At 41.3% G+C, this 17,190-nt stretch overlaps 1 protein-coding gene across 1 annotated transcript in view; it reads left to right on the top strand.

Annotated features, from left to right (window-relative positions):
• FNTA (farnesyltransferase, CAAX box, subunit alpha) overlaps positions 1–11,721 on the top strand; it is a 35,722-nt gene extending 24,001 nt beyond the window's left edge. Inside the window, exons 6-9 of the mRNA XM_075556583.1 lie at positions 3,486–3,634; positions 6,227–6,289; positions 10,547–10,718; positions 10,960–11,721. Of these exons, the coding sequence (XP_075412698.1) occupies positions 3,486–3,634; positions 6,227–6,289; positions 10,547–10,718; positions 10,960–11,082 (507 nt within the window). The 3' untranslated portion in view covers positions 11,083–11,721. The remainder of the gene's footprint in view (positions 1–3,485; positions 3,635–6,226; positions 6,290–10,546; positions 10,719–10,959) is intronic.
• The last annotated feature ends 5,469 nt before the right edge of the window (positions 11,722–17,190 follow it).

Below are 17,190 nucleotides of genomic sequence, written 5' to 3'. Positions count from 1 at the left end.
AGACAGCTTCATTTTCTCCCCGGGACAGCTGACGGTTTCAAGCCTTGTATGTAGTTAGAAACTCACTGCTTAACAACTGTGCCAGCAGGACTCCTTAATGAGAATGTAGTGCGTTCTTAAAAAGTAGTGTAGAATATACATTTTTGTAAGATAATTTTGGTTTTAAACATTAAATGAAACATTTTTTAATACCTCGCCTGTACAAAGGGGTTCAAAAAGTTTGTGGGAAAATGGAATTGAAAGGTAATGGAATTCTTCCAAGAACTTTGTGAAGCGCCCCCACCCCCCATATGTTTGTCATCATTGATCTTTCCCACACTATGGATAACATGGAGAAGCCACAACACTTTGTTGTGTTCATGCAAAACCTGTACATAACCCAAAAAGCAGTCATTTGAACATAACAAGAGAATCAGGAAGATGGTGTGAGAGTTCTTACCAAATTTATTCCATCTATTTGCTCATCAAATAACCTAAGAACCTGGACTGTGTGAAGAAGAACACAGTATTGGAGAGCTTATTACAGCCTGCAGTGTGCACATTTCACAGCCTTGCTAGCTAAAGTGCGGAGGACTGAAGGCACGTAATGAAGCTCCGATAAAGATCCAAGATGACAGCCTTCAGGGTGGATTCCGTCTCAGCACAACACAAAAATTCTTACTACTGAGCCAAAGAGCAAAGTCCTGGAAAAGGAGAAAGGAAGGTGGAGGTTGTCGAGGGGCCCATTTATTTGGGTGCACGTCAGACCCATGCACGTAGCAGGCAGGAAGTCAGCGTGTTATGGTTTTGTCACTGGGTTCAGTAGACATAAAATTAATCTGCCAAGTTATTCTAAAAGCTTCTAAGTATTTGCTCTCTTTCTGTACCTGCTATCTCAACACCTGCAGCTTAAAGACCACCCCCATCACTGGCCATGCAAGTATCGCTGAACTAAACTACTCAACATGGGAACTAAAATGTATAATCTTTAATACATTCTTTTTATTACCTCTAAAACCTGAAGCTATCATATTGAAAGTTTTTTGTTATCAACATACGTAACTACATTTGCTTTTTTGGAAAAAAATGAAAGTCTTTTATTTCTCAGTTGACCATCCTATTCATTTTTTAAATTATCTTAATTGAGTCCTTTTCCTCCTAACAACCAGTATTTTGTTTTTATAAGACAGCTTAAAAATGTAAAGTTCTATATCCAAAATTTAATTGTGTGTACATCTTCATCAATATTTTGGTATACTTTCATTGTTTATGTTAATTTTTAATGCTTCCCTTTTACTTAATATTGTACATACTTTGGTTACTTCTCTATCTGCACATAAAATTTAAAGGCTATATGTATTGTTATATCTGATTAATATGCTCTATAATCATTCTCTTACAAATGCGTTTGAGTTTATTGTTTAGTTTGCTCGTGTTTTCAACATAATTTATATAAGCTTTTAGTAGATACTTTTTGTTTGTTTTGAGCTAGTTATTTATAATTATTCTCAGGTCAAATATTATGAACATGCCTCTTGGTATTTAAATTGTATTCCAAGAAGATTGTACTGAATTACAAGTCACTTTGCTGCTAATTAAAGAGCCCTGTAGCACAGTGCTCAAGTGCTTGACTGCTAACCTAAAGGCCAGCAGTTCAAATCCACAAGCCACTTCATGAATGAAATATGTGGCAGTCTGCTTCCGTAAAGATTCCAGCTTTGCCTCCACTATTGTCCATGCTGACCAGGACCGCCATTAGAAGGCCCCAGTTGCCTGGTGCTGTTTGTCAGCGCTGAATATTAGCAACCATACAAAAGAGCAAAACCCTGCCAGGGCCTGTGCCATCCTCACAGTTGTTCCTGTGCTTGAGCCTTTGGTTGTAGCTACTGTGTCAGGCCATCTTGTTGAGGACTTTCCTCTTTTATGACACCCTCCTACTTTACCAAGCATGCTGTCCTTCTCCAGGGACTGGTCTCTCCGGACAACATGACCATAGTACCTGAGATGAAGTCTCACCAGCCTTGCCTCTAAGAAGCATTCTGGCTGTATTCCTTTCAAGACAGATTTGTTTGTTTGCTTTTGGCAGTCCATGAGAACTTCCACATTGTTAGCCAGCACCATAATTCAAGTACATCAATTCTTCAGTGTTTTTAGTCAGTGTCCAATATCCAACTTTCACATGTAGAAGATCTGGCTTAGAAAAGGTGAAAATACAGCACTCTAGAAAGTGTTATGCAGAGACAGCCTTCTAATGGAAGCACGGACACTCGTGGAGGCCATTCAGGACACGTAGGAACGCCTTAGACCAGCGGTTCTCAACCTGTGGGTCGGGACCCCTTTGAGGATTGAACAACCCCTCTTTCCCATGGTCTTAGGAACCGAGACACCGCTCCTCTATCTCCAGGCAGGTCCACCCACATGCAGATACGCCCACATATGAGTATCCGGCGTGAAGACTGTTAAACCCATGCTACACCATGCTTCAAGACAAAATTTCATTTATTTGTCATTAGAAAAATATTTTACAACATATAATTACATATTGTTTATGTGATGAATCACTAATTATGTTCAATTTGAAACAATGAAAATACATGCTGCATATCATTTACATTAAGATTCATAACAGTAGCAAAATTACAGGTATGAAGTAGCAATGAAATAATTTTATGGTTGGGGTCACCACGACATGGGGAACTGTTTGCATTAGAGGGTCATGGCATGAAGAAGGTTGAGAACCACTGCCTTAGAACAAACAGCTCTATGAGGTCAAAGGGAAACGTTTGCCCCAAACCAAAGATGTAAGACCTGGGAGGGACAGAATCCAGACCAATGGAAACGGGACCCAGCTAGGAAAATGGGGTGAATGTTAATCCATTGTAAGGATCGCAAACAGTGTCATGGTACAATTCATGTATGAATGAATCATTGACTGGAAAACTGATTTGCTATGTGGACTTTCACCTAAAGCACAATAAAATGTTCAAATTAATAAACTCAAAATTTAACATGAAACAGATGTGGATATAAACTCATTTGCCATTGAATCGATGCTGACTCACAGAGACCCTGTAGGACAGGGTAGAACTGCAAATGGGTGTTTCTGAAACTCTGTTAGCAGGAGTAGAAAGCCTCGTCTTTTTCCATGGAGAGGCGGGTAGTTTTGAACTGCTGACCTTGTGGTTTGCAGCCCAACTCAACAACTACACTACCTGGTCTGTATTTTGAGCAGTTCTACTCTGTCCTGTAGTAGCTGTGAGTAGGAATTGTCTCTGTGGCAATGGCGGTCTTTGGTGGTTTTTATTTTGTGTTGCTGCTCCTCCTGTTCTGGGCCCTCTTGGTTTCACAAACTGCTTCGATTTCTGCGACTTACCACTGTCACTTCTACATGTATGCTAAATTCTACTTCAGTTCTACCTTCTTTACATGCACTTTATTTACCTACTGCTTGTTTATAATAGGATATTTATAATTAGTTTGATTTTTCTTTTCCTTTTTTTTTAAAGGAATTTAAACTTTGGGATGAAGAACTGCGATATGTAGAACAACTTCTCAAAGAAGATGTGAGAAATAACTCTGTCTGGAACCAAAGATACTTTGTAATTTCTAACACCACAGGCTACAATGATCCAGTTATACTGGAGAGAGAAGTCCAGTTAGTACCCTCCTTTATTTCCTCATTCTTCAGACTTGCCTACCTGCCTTGCAGCTCTTAGGAATGGGGCTGCAGCAGATGTCAAGGCTGACCCAGCTCCGCCTCACTGAATAGAAAAGATGGCTGAGCTGAAACATTGTATTATAAGTTTACCAGTAACCCAGTGTACTTTACTCTTCAGTGTTTCAAATTTCTTGAAATATCAATATTAGAAGATTGAAAAGAAGTCAAATTTCATTGTGTTGAGGACACTATGTCACAATGATCTGTTGTATATTCTGCTGCATTTCAGATCATGCTCCCAAGATGCCAGGCTTCTCTAGTGCAGGGTTTGGGCCTGGGTGATTCTCCATTCTGGGGACTGCTTTGGATTGGAGGATGTTTGGCACTAGCCTAGTTGAGAAGACCAAAAATGTCTCCAGCCAGTGGGAAACCACCCCAAGAGAGATTCACTGCTCCGTTGCACAGAAGGGTATTGTAAGAGTTAGACCTTTCTGAGTTGACATGAATTTCTGTATCATATCCATAAACATTAATATCTATCTTCTCTGATCTATTTGTCTCTGTGTTTTACAGTGTGAACTGTACTAGTGTTTGTTAAAGCCTGATTAGACTGCAGTTACAATTTTGATTCTGAAAGTTGTTCTGAATTTCTGGGGAGAGCTGCTTTTTATGGGACACCATCTGCCTGTGATTCCTCTGAGTTGTTTTCTTGACTCAAGGCAACTCAATTCTCCTTCATCTGTTCTGAGTAGGGTTCTGGAGATTTAAATTTTAAAGAGAAGTCAACTATTGACCTGCCCTCATTCTGCCCCAGCTTATGTCTGGGGCAGAAATATAGCCCTCCACCACACCTCAGCTTACTTTCTACCGTGTCACGGTCTAAGCTGCACTGCTCAGTACAGTAGCCACGTATAGATATTTAAATTTAGATGGACTAAAACCAAATCAGATTCCACTGATTTGCATTTTCCTTAAGAAATTAAGTGTTTTGTTTTCAGAATATGTTTTTTAACATTTTTATAAACTCAACTCTTTATTCATTTGATGCTATTATGAGTGAAAATTTCATTTTCAGATTGTTCGTGGCAAGTGTGTTGGAATCCAGCTCATTTTTATAGATTAAATTTCTGTTCTACAACCTTATTAAGCTTCTATGTTAAAGCTAATAGGTATCTCGCTTTTAAATTCCGTAGGATTTTCTTTAAGATCATGTCATCTGCAAATCGGGGTATTTTTCTTTTCCAGTTGGAATGCCTTTAATTTATGTAATTGACTTGATTGCTCTGGCTAGGACTTCCAGTGCACTATTGAGTAGAAGTGGCAAGAGCAGAAATCGTTACCCTCACCTTGAGGGAGGTCATCCAGCCTCTCACTTGGCAGTGTGGTGTTAGCTGTGGACTTCTCATGATGTTCCATATTAGGTTGGGGATGTTCCTGCTCGTATTCATAAGGCATACTGCTCTGGTGTTTTTGTTTCAGCAGTAGTATTTGCTTGTAATGTCTTTTTCTAATACTGATATTCCAGTAATACTAACTGCTTAAAATGAGCCGAGAAGTGTTCCTGTACCTTCTGTTTTTCGAAGCATTTGTGAAGGATTGGTTCTTTGACTCAATGGTGAAATCTGTGTGTGTGTGTGTGTGTGTGTGTGTGTGTGAGAGAGAGAGAGAGAGAGAGAGAGAGAGAGAGAGAGAGAGAGAGAGAGAGAGACTCCCTGCCATTGAGGGTATTTCAGGAGTAGGAGGTTTCATCGTTCTATGAAGCAGATGTGGTTTCAAACTGCTGACCTTGGGGTTAGCAACCCAACATTGTAAGCATTGCATTGTTTCTAGATTACTGGTTCATTCTCTCCTTCTTATAGATCTCTTTAGATAGTTTCCTTGTGAGTTGGTTTTGATAGTCTGTCTTTCTAAGAATTTGTCCATTTTATAAAGAGTATCTAATATATGGCAACAAATGTACAAATGTGCTTGGCACAATGGATGGATGGATTGTGATTGAGTTGTACGAGCCCCCAATAAAATTATTTAATTAAAAAATTATTTAATATACTTCACAACTGCTCATAGCATTCCTTTATATTCCTATGTGATGTAGTAATGTTCCTTCTTTCATTTCTGATTCAAGCAATTTGATTTTCCATTCTTTTATAGTTGCTCACTCTATAGAGGTGTCCTTTGTCAATAACTAGGGCTTTTCACGGCTTAGTGGATTTTAAACTCTCCGGGGTTCCATGGCCATTGAAGGATGGCCTCCTTGTTGTAGCTTGCATTGGGAACCTCCCGATTAAAGAAAATTTCCATTTTCTTCACTTTTTCCTGTTGTCAATTGAAGCCTATAGGTTAGTTAAGTATCTTTCAAAATTAGATACAAATTCATAGTGGAAAGGAAATGTGTAAGAATTTTCAAGTGCAGACTCCAGGGATTTTGTAACTTTAGGAATCACCCAGAGAGGAGCCAAGGCAACAGGAAGAGCTCAGTGAACTAAGACAAGTGAGAGTACAATTGAAGGTGCAGAACAATTTTGCTAAACTGCTTATGTTTTGCTGCTTTTGGTAAGTTATGCATATATTTGTATTTTTTCCTTATAGGTACACTCTGGAAATGATCAAGCTCGTACCCCATAACGAAAGTGCATGGAACTATTTGAAAGGGTAGGAGGTTGTTTTTGCTTGCTTGTATGTCTATAAACTATAGAATTAAAGAAAATCAAGCTGCTCATGTGATGCATCGTAGAATACGTTGCATTATCTTCAAAAGTGGTACTGACGAGTTTTCCATTTTCTCTATCTAGTCATAGAGCAGCGTTATAGTCCCTCCCGAGAGTCGTGTTCTCTCTTTCCCTTCTCTCCGCCTCTTACGTACATGGCACAGGTTGTAGAACAGTCCATGAGTGGACAGTAAGGCCATTTTAATTGTATTGATGAGTCTTTTAGCCTTTCTAACAAAGACAATATGGATGCTCTGTTCCAGTTTAGCACGGGACGAACTGGTCAGAGGCCAGGGCAGCTGTTCACAAGCAGGCTGTACAAGTGGATACTCAGTTTGTCTGTTCATTTCCAGTGATCTTCTCTTACAAGGCTCGCTTCTTCAATAGGAAAGTCTGTATTTGTCTGGACACTGACTAGGTTGAGTGAACACAAAGGATGAGCCTGATCACACGAGGAATGTGTCAGATGTGTCAGGGCTAGCACTTGCAGGGACAACACTGGAGGCACACTGTGGGAATTGTGCCTGCTCTGACCCCAGCATGCGGGGTGGGGGGGGGGAAGCGAGGGGACGGACACAGACGGACACTAAGGGTATGCAACAGAGCAGCAAGGGGACCAAAGCGATGAAGTCCCTGGGAAATACCAAAAATGGACTTTGGGGCCAGGGGGTGACACCACCCCCATCAGACTCAACCAGAAACCACTCCTAAAAGTCAGCAGACAGATTTGGAACTATTTATAGGCCTTTTTGGTGTGTTTTTTTTGTCATTGGTGGTGGTTTTGTTGTTTTATTTTCTCTGTCTTGTTTTTGTGATTATTATTGTCTCTGCATGTCTATCTAGATAAGATAGAGGGATAAACAATCTGGGATAGAAAACAATGGAGCCAGTGGTTCTGGGGAGACATGGAAGTAGGGGAGGAGGGGAAAGGAAGTGGTGTTAACAAACCCAGGGATGAGAACAAGTGATCTAAAATTGATGTCAAGGAGGGTATAGGAGGCCTGGTGAGGCTTGATCAAGGGCATTGTAACCGAGAGGAGTTACTGAAACCCAAATGAAGGCTCAACATGATAGTGGGACAAAAGAAAAGTAATAGAGGAAACAACTAGGAGGCAAAGGACAGAGGTTTAAATACAGTCATGTATATATGTAAATATATATAACGATAGGGAAATAGATCTATGTACATATATAGGTTTAGTATTAAGGAAGCAGATGGACATTGGGCATCTACTCAAGTACTCCCTCAACACAAGAACACTTTGTTCTAATAATCCGGCATTCTGAGATACCTTCCCTACTTGATCGCTCAAGACAAATGGATTCATAAGCGAATGTGGAGAAGAAAATTGATGCTGCCCAGTTATCAAAAAATATATTGTGTGGGGTCTTAAAGGCTTCAAGATAAACAAGTGGCCATCTAGCTATGAAGCAACGAAGCCCACTTGGAAGAAGTACACCAGCCTGTGTGATGATGAGGTGTCGACGGAATCAGGTATCAGGCATCAAAGACCCAGAATAAAAAGTCATGTCAATGTGAATGGGGGAAGTGCAGAGTAGAGGCCCAAAGCCCATCTGTAGGCAACTGGACAGCCCCTTACAGAAGGGTCATGGGGAGAAGATCAGCAGGGTGCAGTACAGCACCAATGAAACAAACACCTTTCCTCTGGTAGTTTAATGCTTCCTCACCCCCACTATCATAACCCCAATTCTACCTTAGAAATCTGGCTAGACCAGAGCATGTACATGGGTACAGACAAGCGCTGGAAACAGGGAATCCAGGACAGATAAACTCTTCAGGACCAGTATTGAGAGTAGCCATACCAGGAGGGTAAGGAGCGGTTGGTGGGGGGGTGGGGCGAGTGTGTGAATCACAATGACCTATCTCTAACCCCCTCCCAAGGGTATGAACAACAGATAAGGGGTAAAGGGAAATATCGTACAGTGCAAGCAATGGAAAAATAATTTATAAATTATCAAGTTTCATGGAGGGAGGGGAAAAATAAGCTGATACCATTGGCTTAAGGATTAAGAAAATGTTTTTAAAATGATGGCAACAAATGTGCTTGACACAATGGATGTATGTATGGATTGTGATAAGAGTTGTACAACCCCCCAATAAAATGATTTAAAAAACAACAACACAAACCCAGGGACAAGGGAACAACAAGTGATCTAAAATTAATGAGGAGAATGTAGCAGGCCTGGTAGGGCTAGATCAAGGCCATTGTAACCGAGAGGAGTTACTGAAACCCGAATGAAGGCTGAACATGATAGTGGGACAAAAGAAAAGTAAATAGCGGAAACAACTAGGAGGCAAAGGACATTCACAGAGGTTTAAATACAGTCATGTATATATGTAAATCTATATAACGATAGGGAAATAGATCTATGTACATATATAGGTTTAGTATTAAGATAGCACATGGACATTGGGCATCTATTCAAGTATTCCCTTAACGCAAGAACACTTTGTTCTAATAACCTGGTATTCCATGAGGCTTACCTTCCTGACACGATTGCTGAAGACAAAATGGGCGCGTAAGCAAATGTGGTGAAGAAAATTGATGGTGCCAAGCTATCCAAAGAGAATAGCGTATGGGGCCTTAAAGACTTGCAGATAAATAAGTGGCCATCTAGCTGAGAAACAACGAAGTCCATGTGGAAGAAGCACACTAGCCTTTATGATCATGAGGTGTCAATGGGATCAGATAGCAGGCATCAAAGACCCCGAATAAAAAAAAATCATAGGGAATGGAGACCCACAGCCCAACTATATACAATTGGACATCCTTTTACAAAAGGGTCCCAAGGAAGAGATGAGCCAGTTGGTGCAATATAGCACCATTGAAACAACTTTCCTCTAGTTCCTTAATGCTTCCTCCCCACCAATATGACTCCAGTTCTACCTTACAGATCCGGCTAGACCAGAGCATGTACATGGGTACAGATAAGAGCTGGAAACATGGAATCCAGGACAGATAAACCCCTCAGGACCAATAATGAGAGTAACCATACCAGGAAGGCAAGGGATAGTTGCAGGGAATAAGGGGGAATTGATCACAATGATCTACATATAACCCCTCCCAGGGGGATGGACAACAATAAAGTGGGTGGGTGAAGGGAGACATCGGTCAGTGTAAGACATGAAAAAATAATAAATTACCAAGGGTTCATGGAGGAGGGAGGGGAAAAATGAGCTGATACCAAGGGCTCAAGTAAGAAAATGTTTTGAAAATCATGGCAACAAATGTACAAATGTGGCAATGTATGTATAGTGATAAGAGCTGTAAACGCCTCCAAAAAAATGATTAAAAAGAAGAAGAAATGTGTCAGGTCCCAAGGGCCTGTACAGTTGGGAGTTCAGGAGCCCACTGGAGGAATAGGAGCATCTGTCCAGCGTGGGTTCTGTCCCTTCACTTGTTAATTTTGTTGTTTTTTAAAAAATGAAGATTTTCTTTTAAAAAATGTTTTAATGTTGTGCAGTTTTGAGTTGTATCAGATTATTTTATAGTCCTTTTTAACCTGATTTTACTCAGCTCCTAATTATTCATGGTAGCTCCCATATCTCTAAAATTCCATTGTATTTTAGCCTTTTTATAACTTGGGTGTTAGGCCAGTGTACTTGTTGAAATTCTTATAATCAGGGTGCTCGTTCTCTACTGAGGAGTGCAGACAGTTAATCTCTGAGCAATGCATACAGGTCTCTGGGACCAGAAAGACAGAGCTCAGATATGTACTTAGTACCCAAAACATAGTCCCATAACCATTGAGCTGACACCTCTCCTGCTTAGAGTTTCACCAACCCAGCAGATTTCTTGGAAGTTGTTCCTTTGATTACGTGTGTGTGTGTGTGTGTGTGTGTGAGAGAGAGAGAGAGAGAGAGAGAGAGAGTGAGAAAGAAAGAGAAAGAGAGAGAGAGACCCTAATGAGACTGTGGCAGTGTATTCATGAGAGAACTGGTCTACAACCTTCCACTCTTCCTGGAGACATAGTTAAATGTGCCTTTTTAAATAAGCCCATACTTGGATGAACTAGAACCCTAGTAATAATACCTTTTAAGTTAACCCTACATATTTTAGAACCCTTGAAAATAGGTCTCCATTTCTTGCTTGTGTGTCAGGGGTCTTGTTCTCTATTTTGTTTATTCTAAAATCATCTTCCTCTTCGAAATTGAGTGTATGTCCCCCCCACCCCTTAGGATTTTGCAGGATCGTGGCCTTTCTAAATATCCTAACCTGTTGAATCAGTTACTTGATTTACAACCAAGTCACAGTTCTCCCTACCTGATTGCCTTTCTTGTGGATATCTATGAAGACATGCTAGAAAACCAATGTGACAACAAAGAGGACATTCTTAATAAAGCACTAGAGGTAAGCTAGTGGGACTCGGCACTTTTCCTTCTAGTGTGTCAGAATTGGGTCTGCATGGGCCACTTAGCATTATGCCCCAGTCAGCATGGTCACTCAGAAGCCCACACTCAGGCTAGAAGCGATGTGAAGATAGCCAATGGCTAGCAGTGTCGCATGAGGAATGGTGGTTTACGTGGGGCTCTATTGTGTAGAGATGGAGTTACACATTTAAGTAACTTAATGATTTTTTGTTCATTTTCAGTTGTGTGAAATCCTAGCTAAAGAAAAGGACATTATAAGAAAGGAGTATTGGAGATACATTGGAAGATCCCTTCAAAGCAAACACAGCACAGACAGTGAGCAGCCAGTCACTGCCCAGCAATAACATCAGCCTGAAGAACTTGATGTGATGACTCGGTTTTTTTAAGGGACTCCAATGAGGAGTCTGAAACTAGAGCAGCTGTTCCCTTTGCTTGTATTGGGAATAAAAATGTAAAAGGTTATTTATCCCCTTTGCACAGTAAAATGTGCGCAAGTACTGCTTCTTAACAAGAACTACATGCGATGCTCCTCAGGTGCTGCTGCTATTCAGACTAGCTCTAAGTAATTGGATTTTTCTTCAAGCAGAGTGAATGGGGGATGGGTGGGGAGCCCCATAAAGGAAATTTGTAGTCTTAACAACATTCAATCTAATCTCCTAGCATCACCTCCTCCCTAATGAACTGTGTGTGTGAATTCACAGCATTAATGAGTGAGTGAGTGAGTGAGTGAGTGAGTGAGTGAGTGAGTGAGTGAGTGTGTGTGTGTGTGTGTGTGTGTGTGTGTGAGAGAGAGAGAGAGAGGCAGCAGTAATGATTGCAGGTAACGTGTGTGCTGGGTAAGAGGTCACCTGGATAGCAAGCAGAGTGAGCAGGGAGTGCAGTTGTTGTATTAGATCTGCTATGCCACACTGACAGTATCTTGCTATCACTGTAACCAACTAATGCCAAAAGAATGGTTTTATAATAAAAGCATTGCTATAGTAGTTTGATTTTTTTTTAAATAGCATTTAACTATATACCAGGGAAGTTGTCTCAGCCTAGAAAGCAGTGGGGGAAGAAAGTTGCTTTGCAACTGTTAGAAACCTGAAACATGATTAAGTTAAAGGAATGTGCTTGGTCAGAGTTCTTAACTGGAAGTGACAAAACACTCTCACAAAACAAGAAAACAATGCAAGAAATCAATGCAGCAACAAATTGGTTCTTTGAAAGGATTAACAAAATCAAGAGACCATTGGTGTGTTAGGGTTCTCTAGAGAAACGAAACCGAGACACTCATGATTGTATATATATACACACTATCAGCCGAAGCACCTAATTTTACCACAAAAACTGCATTAAAAATGTACTGAAAACTTGGCTTATACACGAGTTTATATGGTGTGTATGTGTAGGTTTATACAACATGAATATAACAGCAAATTAGTCCAAACAGCAGTACAAAGGCCTCAGTTCAACTTACTTTCATGGAAAAAATATACTAGAAGTCCTTTAACTTAGGAGAGCTGCCAAGTTCAAGGTCAAGGAAGCAGACAGCTGAGTCTTCCCTTATCTAATGCAGGCAGAGTCCACTCACAGGCAACAAACAGCAGGGCGGGTCACCAACAGCAGCTGAGATGCCCAAATGGGATATTGAACTCAAGCAATGCAAGATGACAGGATCCACCAGCCTCAAACTTGAGCGATATACATACCAGCAGCTTGGTGAAGCAGGTGTCGAAGGAAGCTCTACATCTACAGGTTGGCTTGTGTTGTAGCCTATAAGCTGAGGCAGAAAACTAACTAAAGCAGCCGAACGCCAGTCCACCAGAGGGGGCTAGACCTTGCTGAGCCATTTATCAACTTACCCTCCCAATTAAAACCTACCTGATTAATCCCATATGTCCCTATGGGGAAGGTTGACACAATAAACCTACCTATCAGTTGGCAAACGTAACCAAAGGAAGGAACATCAAGAGCCAGAATGAGGGATGAAATGGAATTCTACCAAGCATTTCAGGGAAGAACTGATACCAATCCAACAGAAACTTTGAGAGCATAGAAAAGGACAGCAAACTCCCAAACTCTGAAGTTAACGTTGATCCCTAAATCGGGCAAAGATCACACCTTAGTTTAGAACTACAGACTGATAGGTCTAATGAACATCAATGCAAAAAATCCTTAGCAAAATATTGGCTAATAGAATACAAAAGTATATAAAATGAATAATTCGCCATGACCAAGTGGGATTCATTCCAGTGAGGCAGTAATGGTTCAACAGAAAGTCCATCAACGTTATTAGCCACATGGACAAGAAAAAGGGTAAAGGCCACACAATATTGATAGATGCAGAAAAAGCATTTAACAACACCCAAAACCCATTGTTTAAGTCACTCAAGAAGATGGAAGAAAAATTCCTCAACATAATACAAGCCATATGTGGAAAAACCAACAGCCAGTGTAGTACTCAATGGAGAAAAGACTAAAACATTGCCACTGAAAAAGGGGAGCAGACAAAAAAGGCCCCGTGTCTTATTCAGTGTGTACTGGATGTCATAGCTAACAACATTAATGCAAAGGAAAGACATTAAAGGAATTCATCTGGGGAAAGATAGAGGTGAAACTGTTGTTACTTGCTAATAATATGATTTTATATATTGAAAACCCCAAAAGCTCCACTATAGGACTGCTGGAATATGGCAGATTGGCAAGATTCAAGATCAACAAGTCTATTGGATCGCTATATACATTGGATGATTTCACAGGAAATCAAAGAGGTAGTACCCTTCACAATAGCCAAGCACAAATTGAAATTTATAGAGATATACTTAACAAAAGAAAAACATTTGTTCAAGGAAAACTACAGAACACTATTACTAGAAACCAGAAGTGACATCCACAAATGGAAGAATATCCCATGTTTGTGAATCAAAAGACTCAATATAGTTAAGATGCCAATCCTACCCAAGGCACTATATAAATTTCATGCTATCCCAATACAAATACCAACCTCTGTTTTCAAGGAATTGGAAAAACTGATGACCAACTTCATATGAACAGGGAAGAAGCTCAGAATTCAAGATGACCCAAGTAGGAGGGCTTGCTTTACCTGACTTTAGCACCTATTAAAACACCCACCTAGTAGTAAAAACAGCGTGGTACTGGTATAACGACAGATACTCAGGCCAATGGAAAAGGAAAGAAAATCCAGAAATTAAAACAGCATACCAAAAACAAATACCATCAGCATACAGACAACTGATCAATAAGGGCCCCCAAAATATCAAATGGGAAGCGGATGCCCTCTTCAACAAGTACTGCTGGAAAAAATGGATATCTGCCTGCAGAAAATACAAAGCACAGCACGACTTTCACCTCCACGCACAAGAATAAAGTCGAGGTGGATCACAGACCTCAAGGTAAAACCCGAACTACAAGGGCCATCAACAAGGGAATTGGGACAAACCTAAGAACTTTGGCACAGGGAATGTTTGGGTATTGGAAATAGGGAAGGACACAAACACTGAGGAAGCACAAATTGACAAGTGGGATATACTGAACACCTGTAAGCATCGAAAGAATTTGCCTAGAGAATGATAAGAACCCACAAAGTGGGAAAACATCTAGCAATGACACATTGGACAAAGGACTTAGGACTATAGTCTACAATACTCTGCTATCCTACAACAATAAAACAGCCCACTGAAGAAGTGGGCAGAGGACCTGAAGTTTTACAAGGGCAGAAATCCAAATGACCAATAAACATGAGAAAATGTTCCCAGTCATTAGTCATAAGGGAAATGCAAGTTAAAGCAACTATGAGATACCACTAACACCTTCAAAGATAGCCCAATTCAAAAAAGCAGAAAGCAACACATGCTGGAGGGGGTGTGGTGAGATAGGAACTCTCATCCACTGCTGGTGGACCTGTAAATATGTGCAGCCGTTATGGAAGTTAATTTGGCAGTTTCTAAAACGATTGGAAATCGAGCTACCATATGACCCAGCAATACCCCTGCTGGGCAAATACCTAGAAGAAGTAAGATACAGACCAAGATCAGACCTCTGTGCTCCAATGTTCATTGTCAGCATTTCACAATCATAAATTGGAAACAATCTAAATTTTCATCAACTGACAAATGGATTGGAAACCTCTGGTACATACATATAATGGTTTTCTATGCAGCCCTAAAAATCCAGGATGAACTCATGAAGCACATCATCTCATGGGAAGAGTTGGAGGAGATTATGCTAAATGAAGTTAACCAAGCACAAAGGGACAAGTATACCATGAGTCCACTGAGGTAAGCTCAAAAAGTATAATGGTCCTAGAGGGTAATCTGCTTATTACATACATCCAGGGTTGAGGGTCAAGCACTTTGGCAGGGGTCAGACTCAACCCAGGGATGCATATGGCAGCCAACTAAAAAGGAGAGGGAAATCAAAAGGTGGTGGGGGAACAGGCCCATGGGAGGGCATTGTTTGTCTCCACAGGAAAGGGAAAGGGACCAGACTTCATCACCACCGAGCACCAAGCCTTGAGGGCAACATGCCAACGTGGAGCAGCGAACTAACATGACTATGGGGCCGGACTCAAGCCTAGCTGGGTTGACTTCCCTCGCAAGAAGAATGTGATACAGAGGACAGCACTGAAGACACAGCCTGGGGAGAGTGACGGGTCTGTCCAGACTTCAGGGGCGCAAACTAAGAGAGAGGACCTCATCACGGTCCACCAAACCCTGGGGACAGCAACCCTGCTCGGAGCAGCCAATGCACAGAGAAGACAATAGGGCTGGCCCCACTATGAGACACTACGCCCCCTCACTGACCCACAGTGCTATGGGGGACAACACTGGAGACAGTGTGAGCACTGTGCCCGGTCTGCCCCACGCACAGTGGGGCGAAACATGAAGGGAGTGCAACAGAGCAGCAAGGGCAGCAACGACATCCCCAAGGAGTCCTGAAACTAGACTCCTGACTCGGGGGACAGGCTTTTGCACTTCATCAAATCTGATTGGAAAGCCCGCATAACGGTCAGCAGACAGACCTGGAACTAGCTATTGGCTTTTTTTTTTAACCTCTCACTCTATATGTCTATATAAGATGGGCAGGATAAACAATCCTGAGGAGAAAACAGGACTGGTGGTTCTAGGGGGACATGAGAGAGGGGGGAGAAGGGAGCCAACAAACTCAGGGACAAGGGAATAATGAGATCCAAAATTGATGATGAGGACGGTGTAGAATACCTGGTGGGGTTTGAGAGCCAAATTGAAGATGAGCATGATAGTGGGACAGGAGGAAAGTGAAAGGAAATAGAGAACAAAAGTATGCAAAAGCTATTTATAGAGGTATAGGTATAGACATGTATATATGTAAATGCATTAATTTATAATGATAGGGATATAGGTCAATGTACCTATATTTATATGTTAAGTATTAAGATAGCAGACAGACTTTGGACCTCTATTCAATGCCTCCCTAAACACACAAGAACACTTTGTTCTAATAACCTGGCACTCTTTGATACTCACCTTCCTGACACATTCACTGAAGACATAATGGGTGCGTAGGCAAATGTGAAGAAAATGGATGGTGCCCAGCTATCAAAAGATAACATCTGGGGTCTTAAAGGCTTGAAGGTAAGCAAGTGGCTATCTAGCAGGAAAGCACACCAGTCATGTGATCATGACGTGATCAGGTATCAGGTATCAAAAGATTCAAAACAATTATATTAATGTGAACAACAGGGTCGGAGTGGAGACCCAGACAGAGCCCATCTGTAAGCAATTGGACATGTCCCCACAGAAGGGTCATAAGGAAGGGACGGTTAAGCCAAGGTGCAGTATAGTACCGAAGAAACACGCAACATTCCTTTAGTTCCTGATTGCTTCCTCCCCGCTACTATCATGACCCAGTTTTACCTAACAAATCCAGCTAGACTGGAGTAGGCACACTGGTGCAGATAGAGCTCTTGACACATGGGATCCAGCACAGATAAAACCCTCCGGAACAGTAGTGGGAGTTGCGATTCCGTGAAGCGATGGGGAGGTGGGGGAAGAAAGGGGCACCGATCAAAAGGTTGGAAATAATAATATGTAATTAATCAACGATTCACAAAGGTGGGAGTGTGTGGGAGGGAGGGGGAAAAGAGGAGCTGATACCAAGGGCTTGAGTAGAAAGAAAACGTTTTGGAATGATGATGGCAACATATGTACAACTGTGCTTAATACAATTGAAAGATGAATTTTTATAAGGTTTGTAAGAGCACCTCAATAAAACTATTTTTAAAACAACAGTAATTTAAACAAACCCCAGTGTGGTAAGGATATAAAGATACAGCTGGCTCACGGAATACTCGTAACTGCCCAGCAGAGCACCCAAAACCACGCCCGTGAACTGGACCATCTGTCAGTGGCTGCTGCCAAGTGAGGAAGTGACTGCCCTCCCTCCCCAGCTGTCACCTGCCCGCCCACCCC

The sequence above is a fragment of the Tenrec ecaudatus genome, chromosome 8 (assembly GCF_050624435.1).
Source record: "Tenrec ecaudatus isolate mTenEca1 chromosome 8, mTenEca1.hap1, whole genome shotgun sequence".
Classification (NCBI taxonomy): Eukaryota; Metazoa; Chordata; class Mammalia; order Afrosoricida; family Tenrecidae; genus Tenrec; species Tenrec ecaudatus.
The sequence above is the reverse complement of the archived record's forward strand: the minus strand, read 5'-3'. Positions and strand labels throughout refer to the sequence as shown.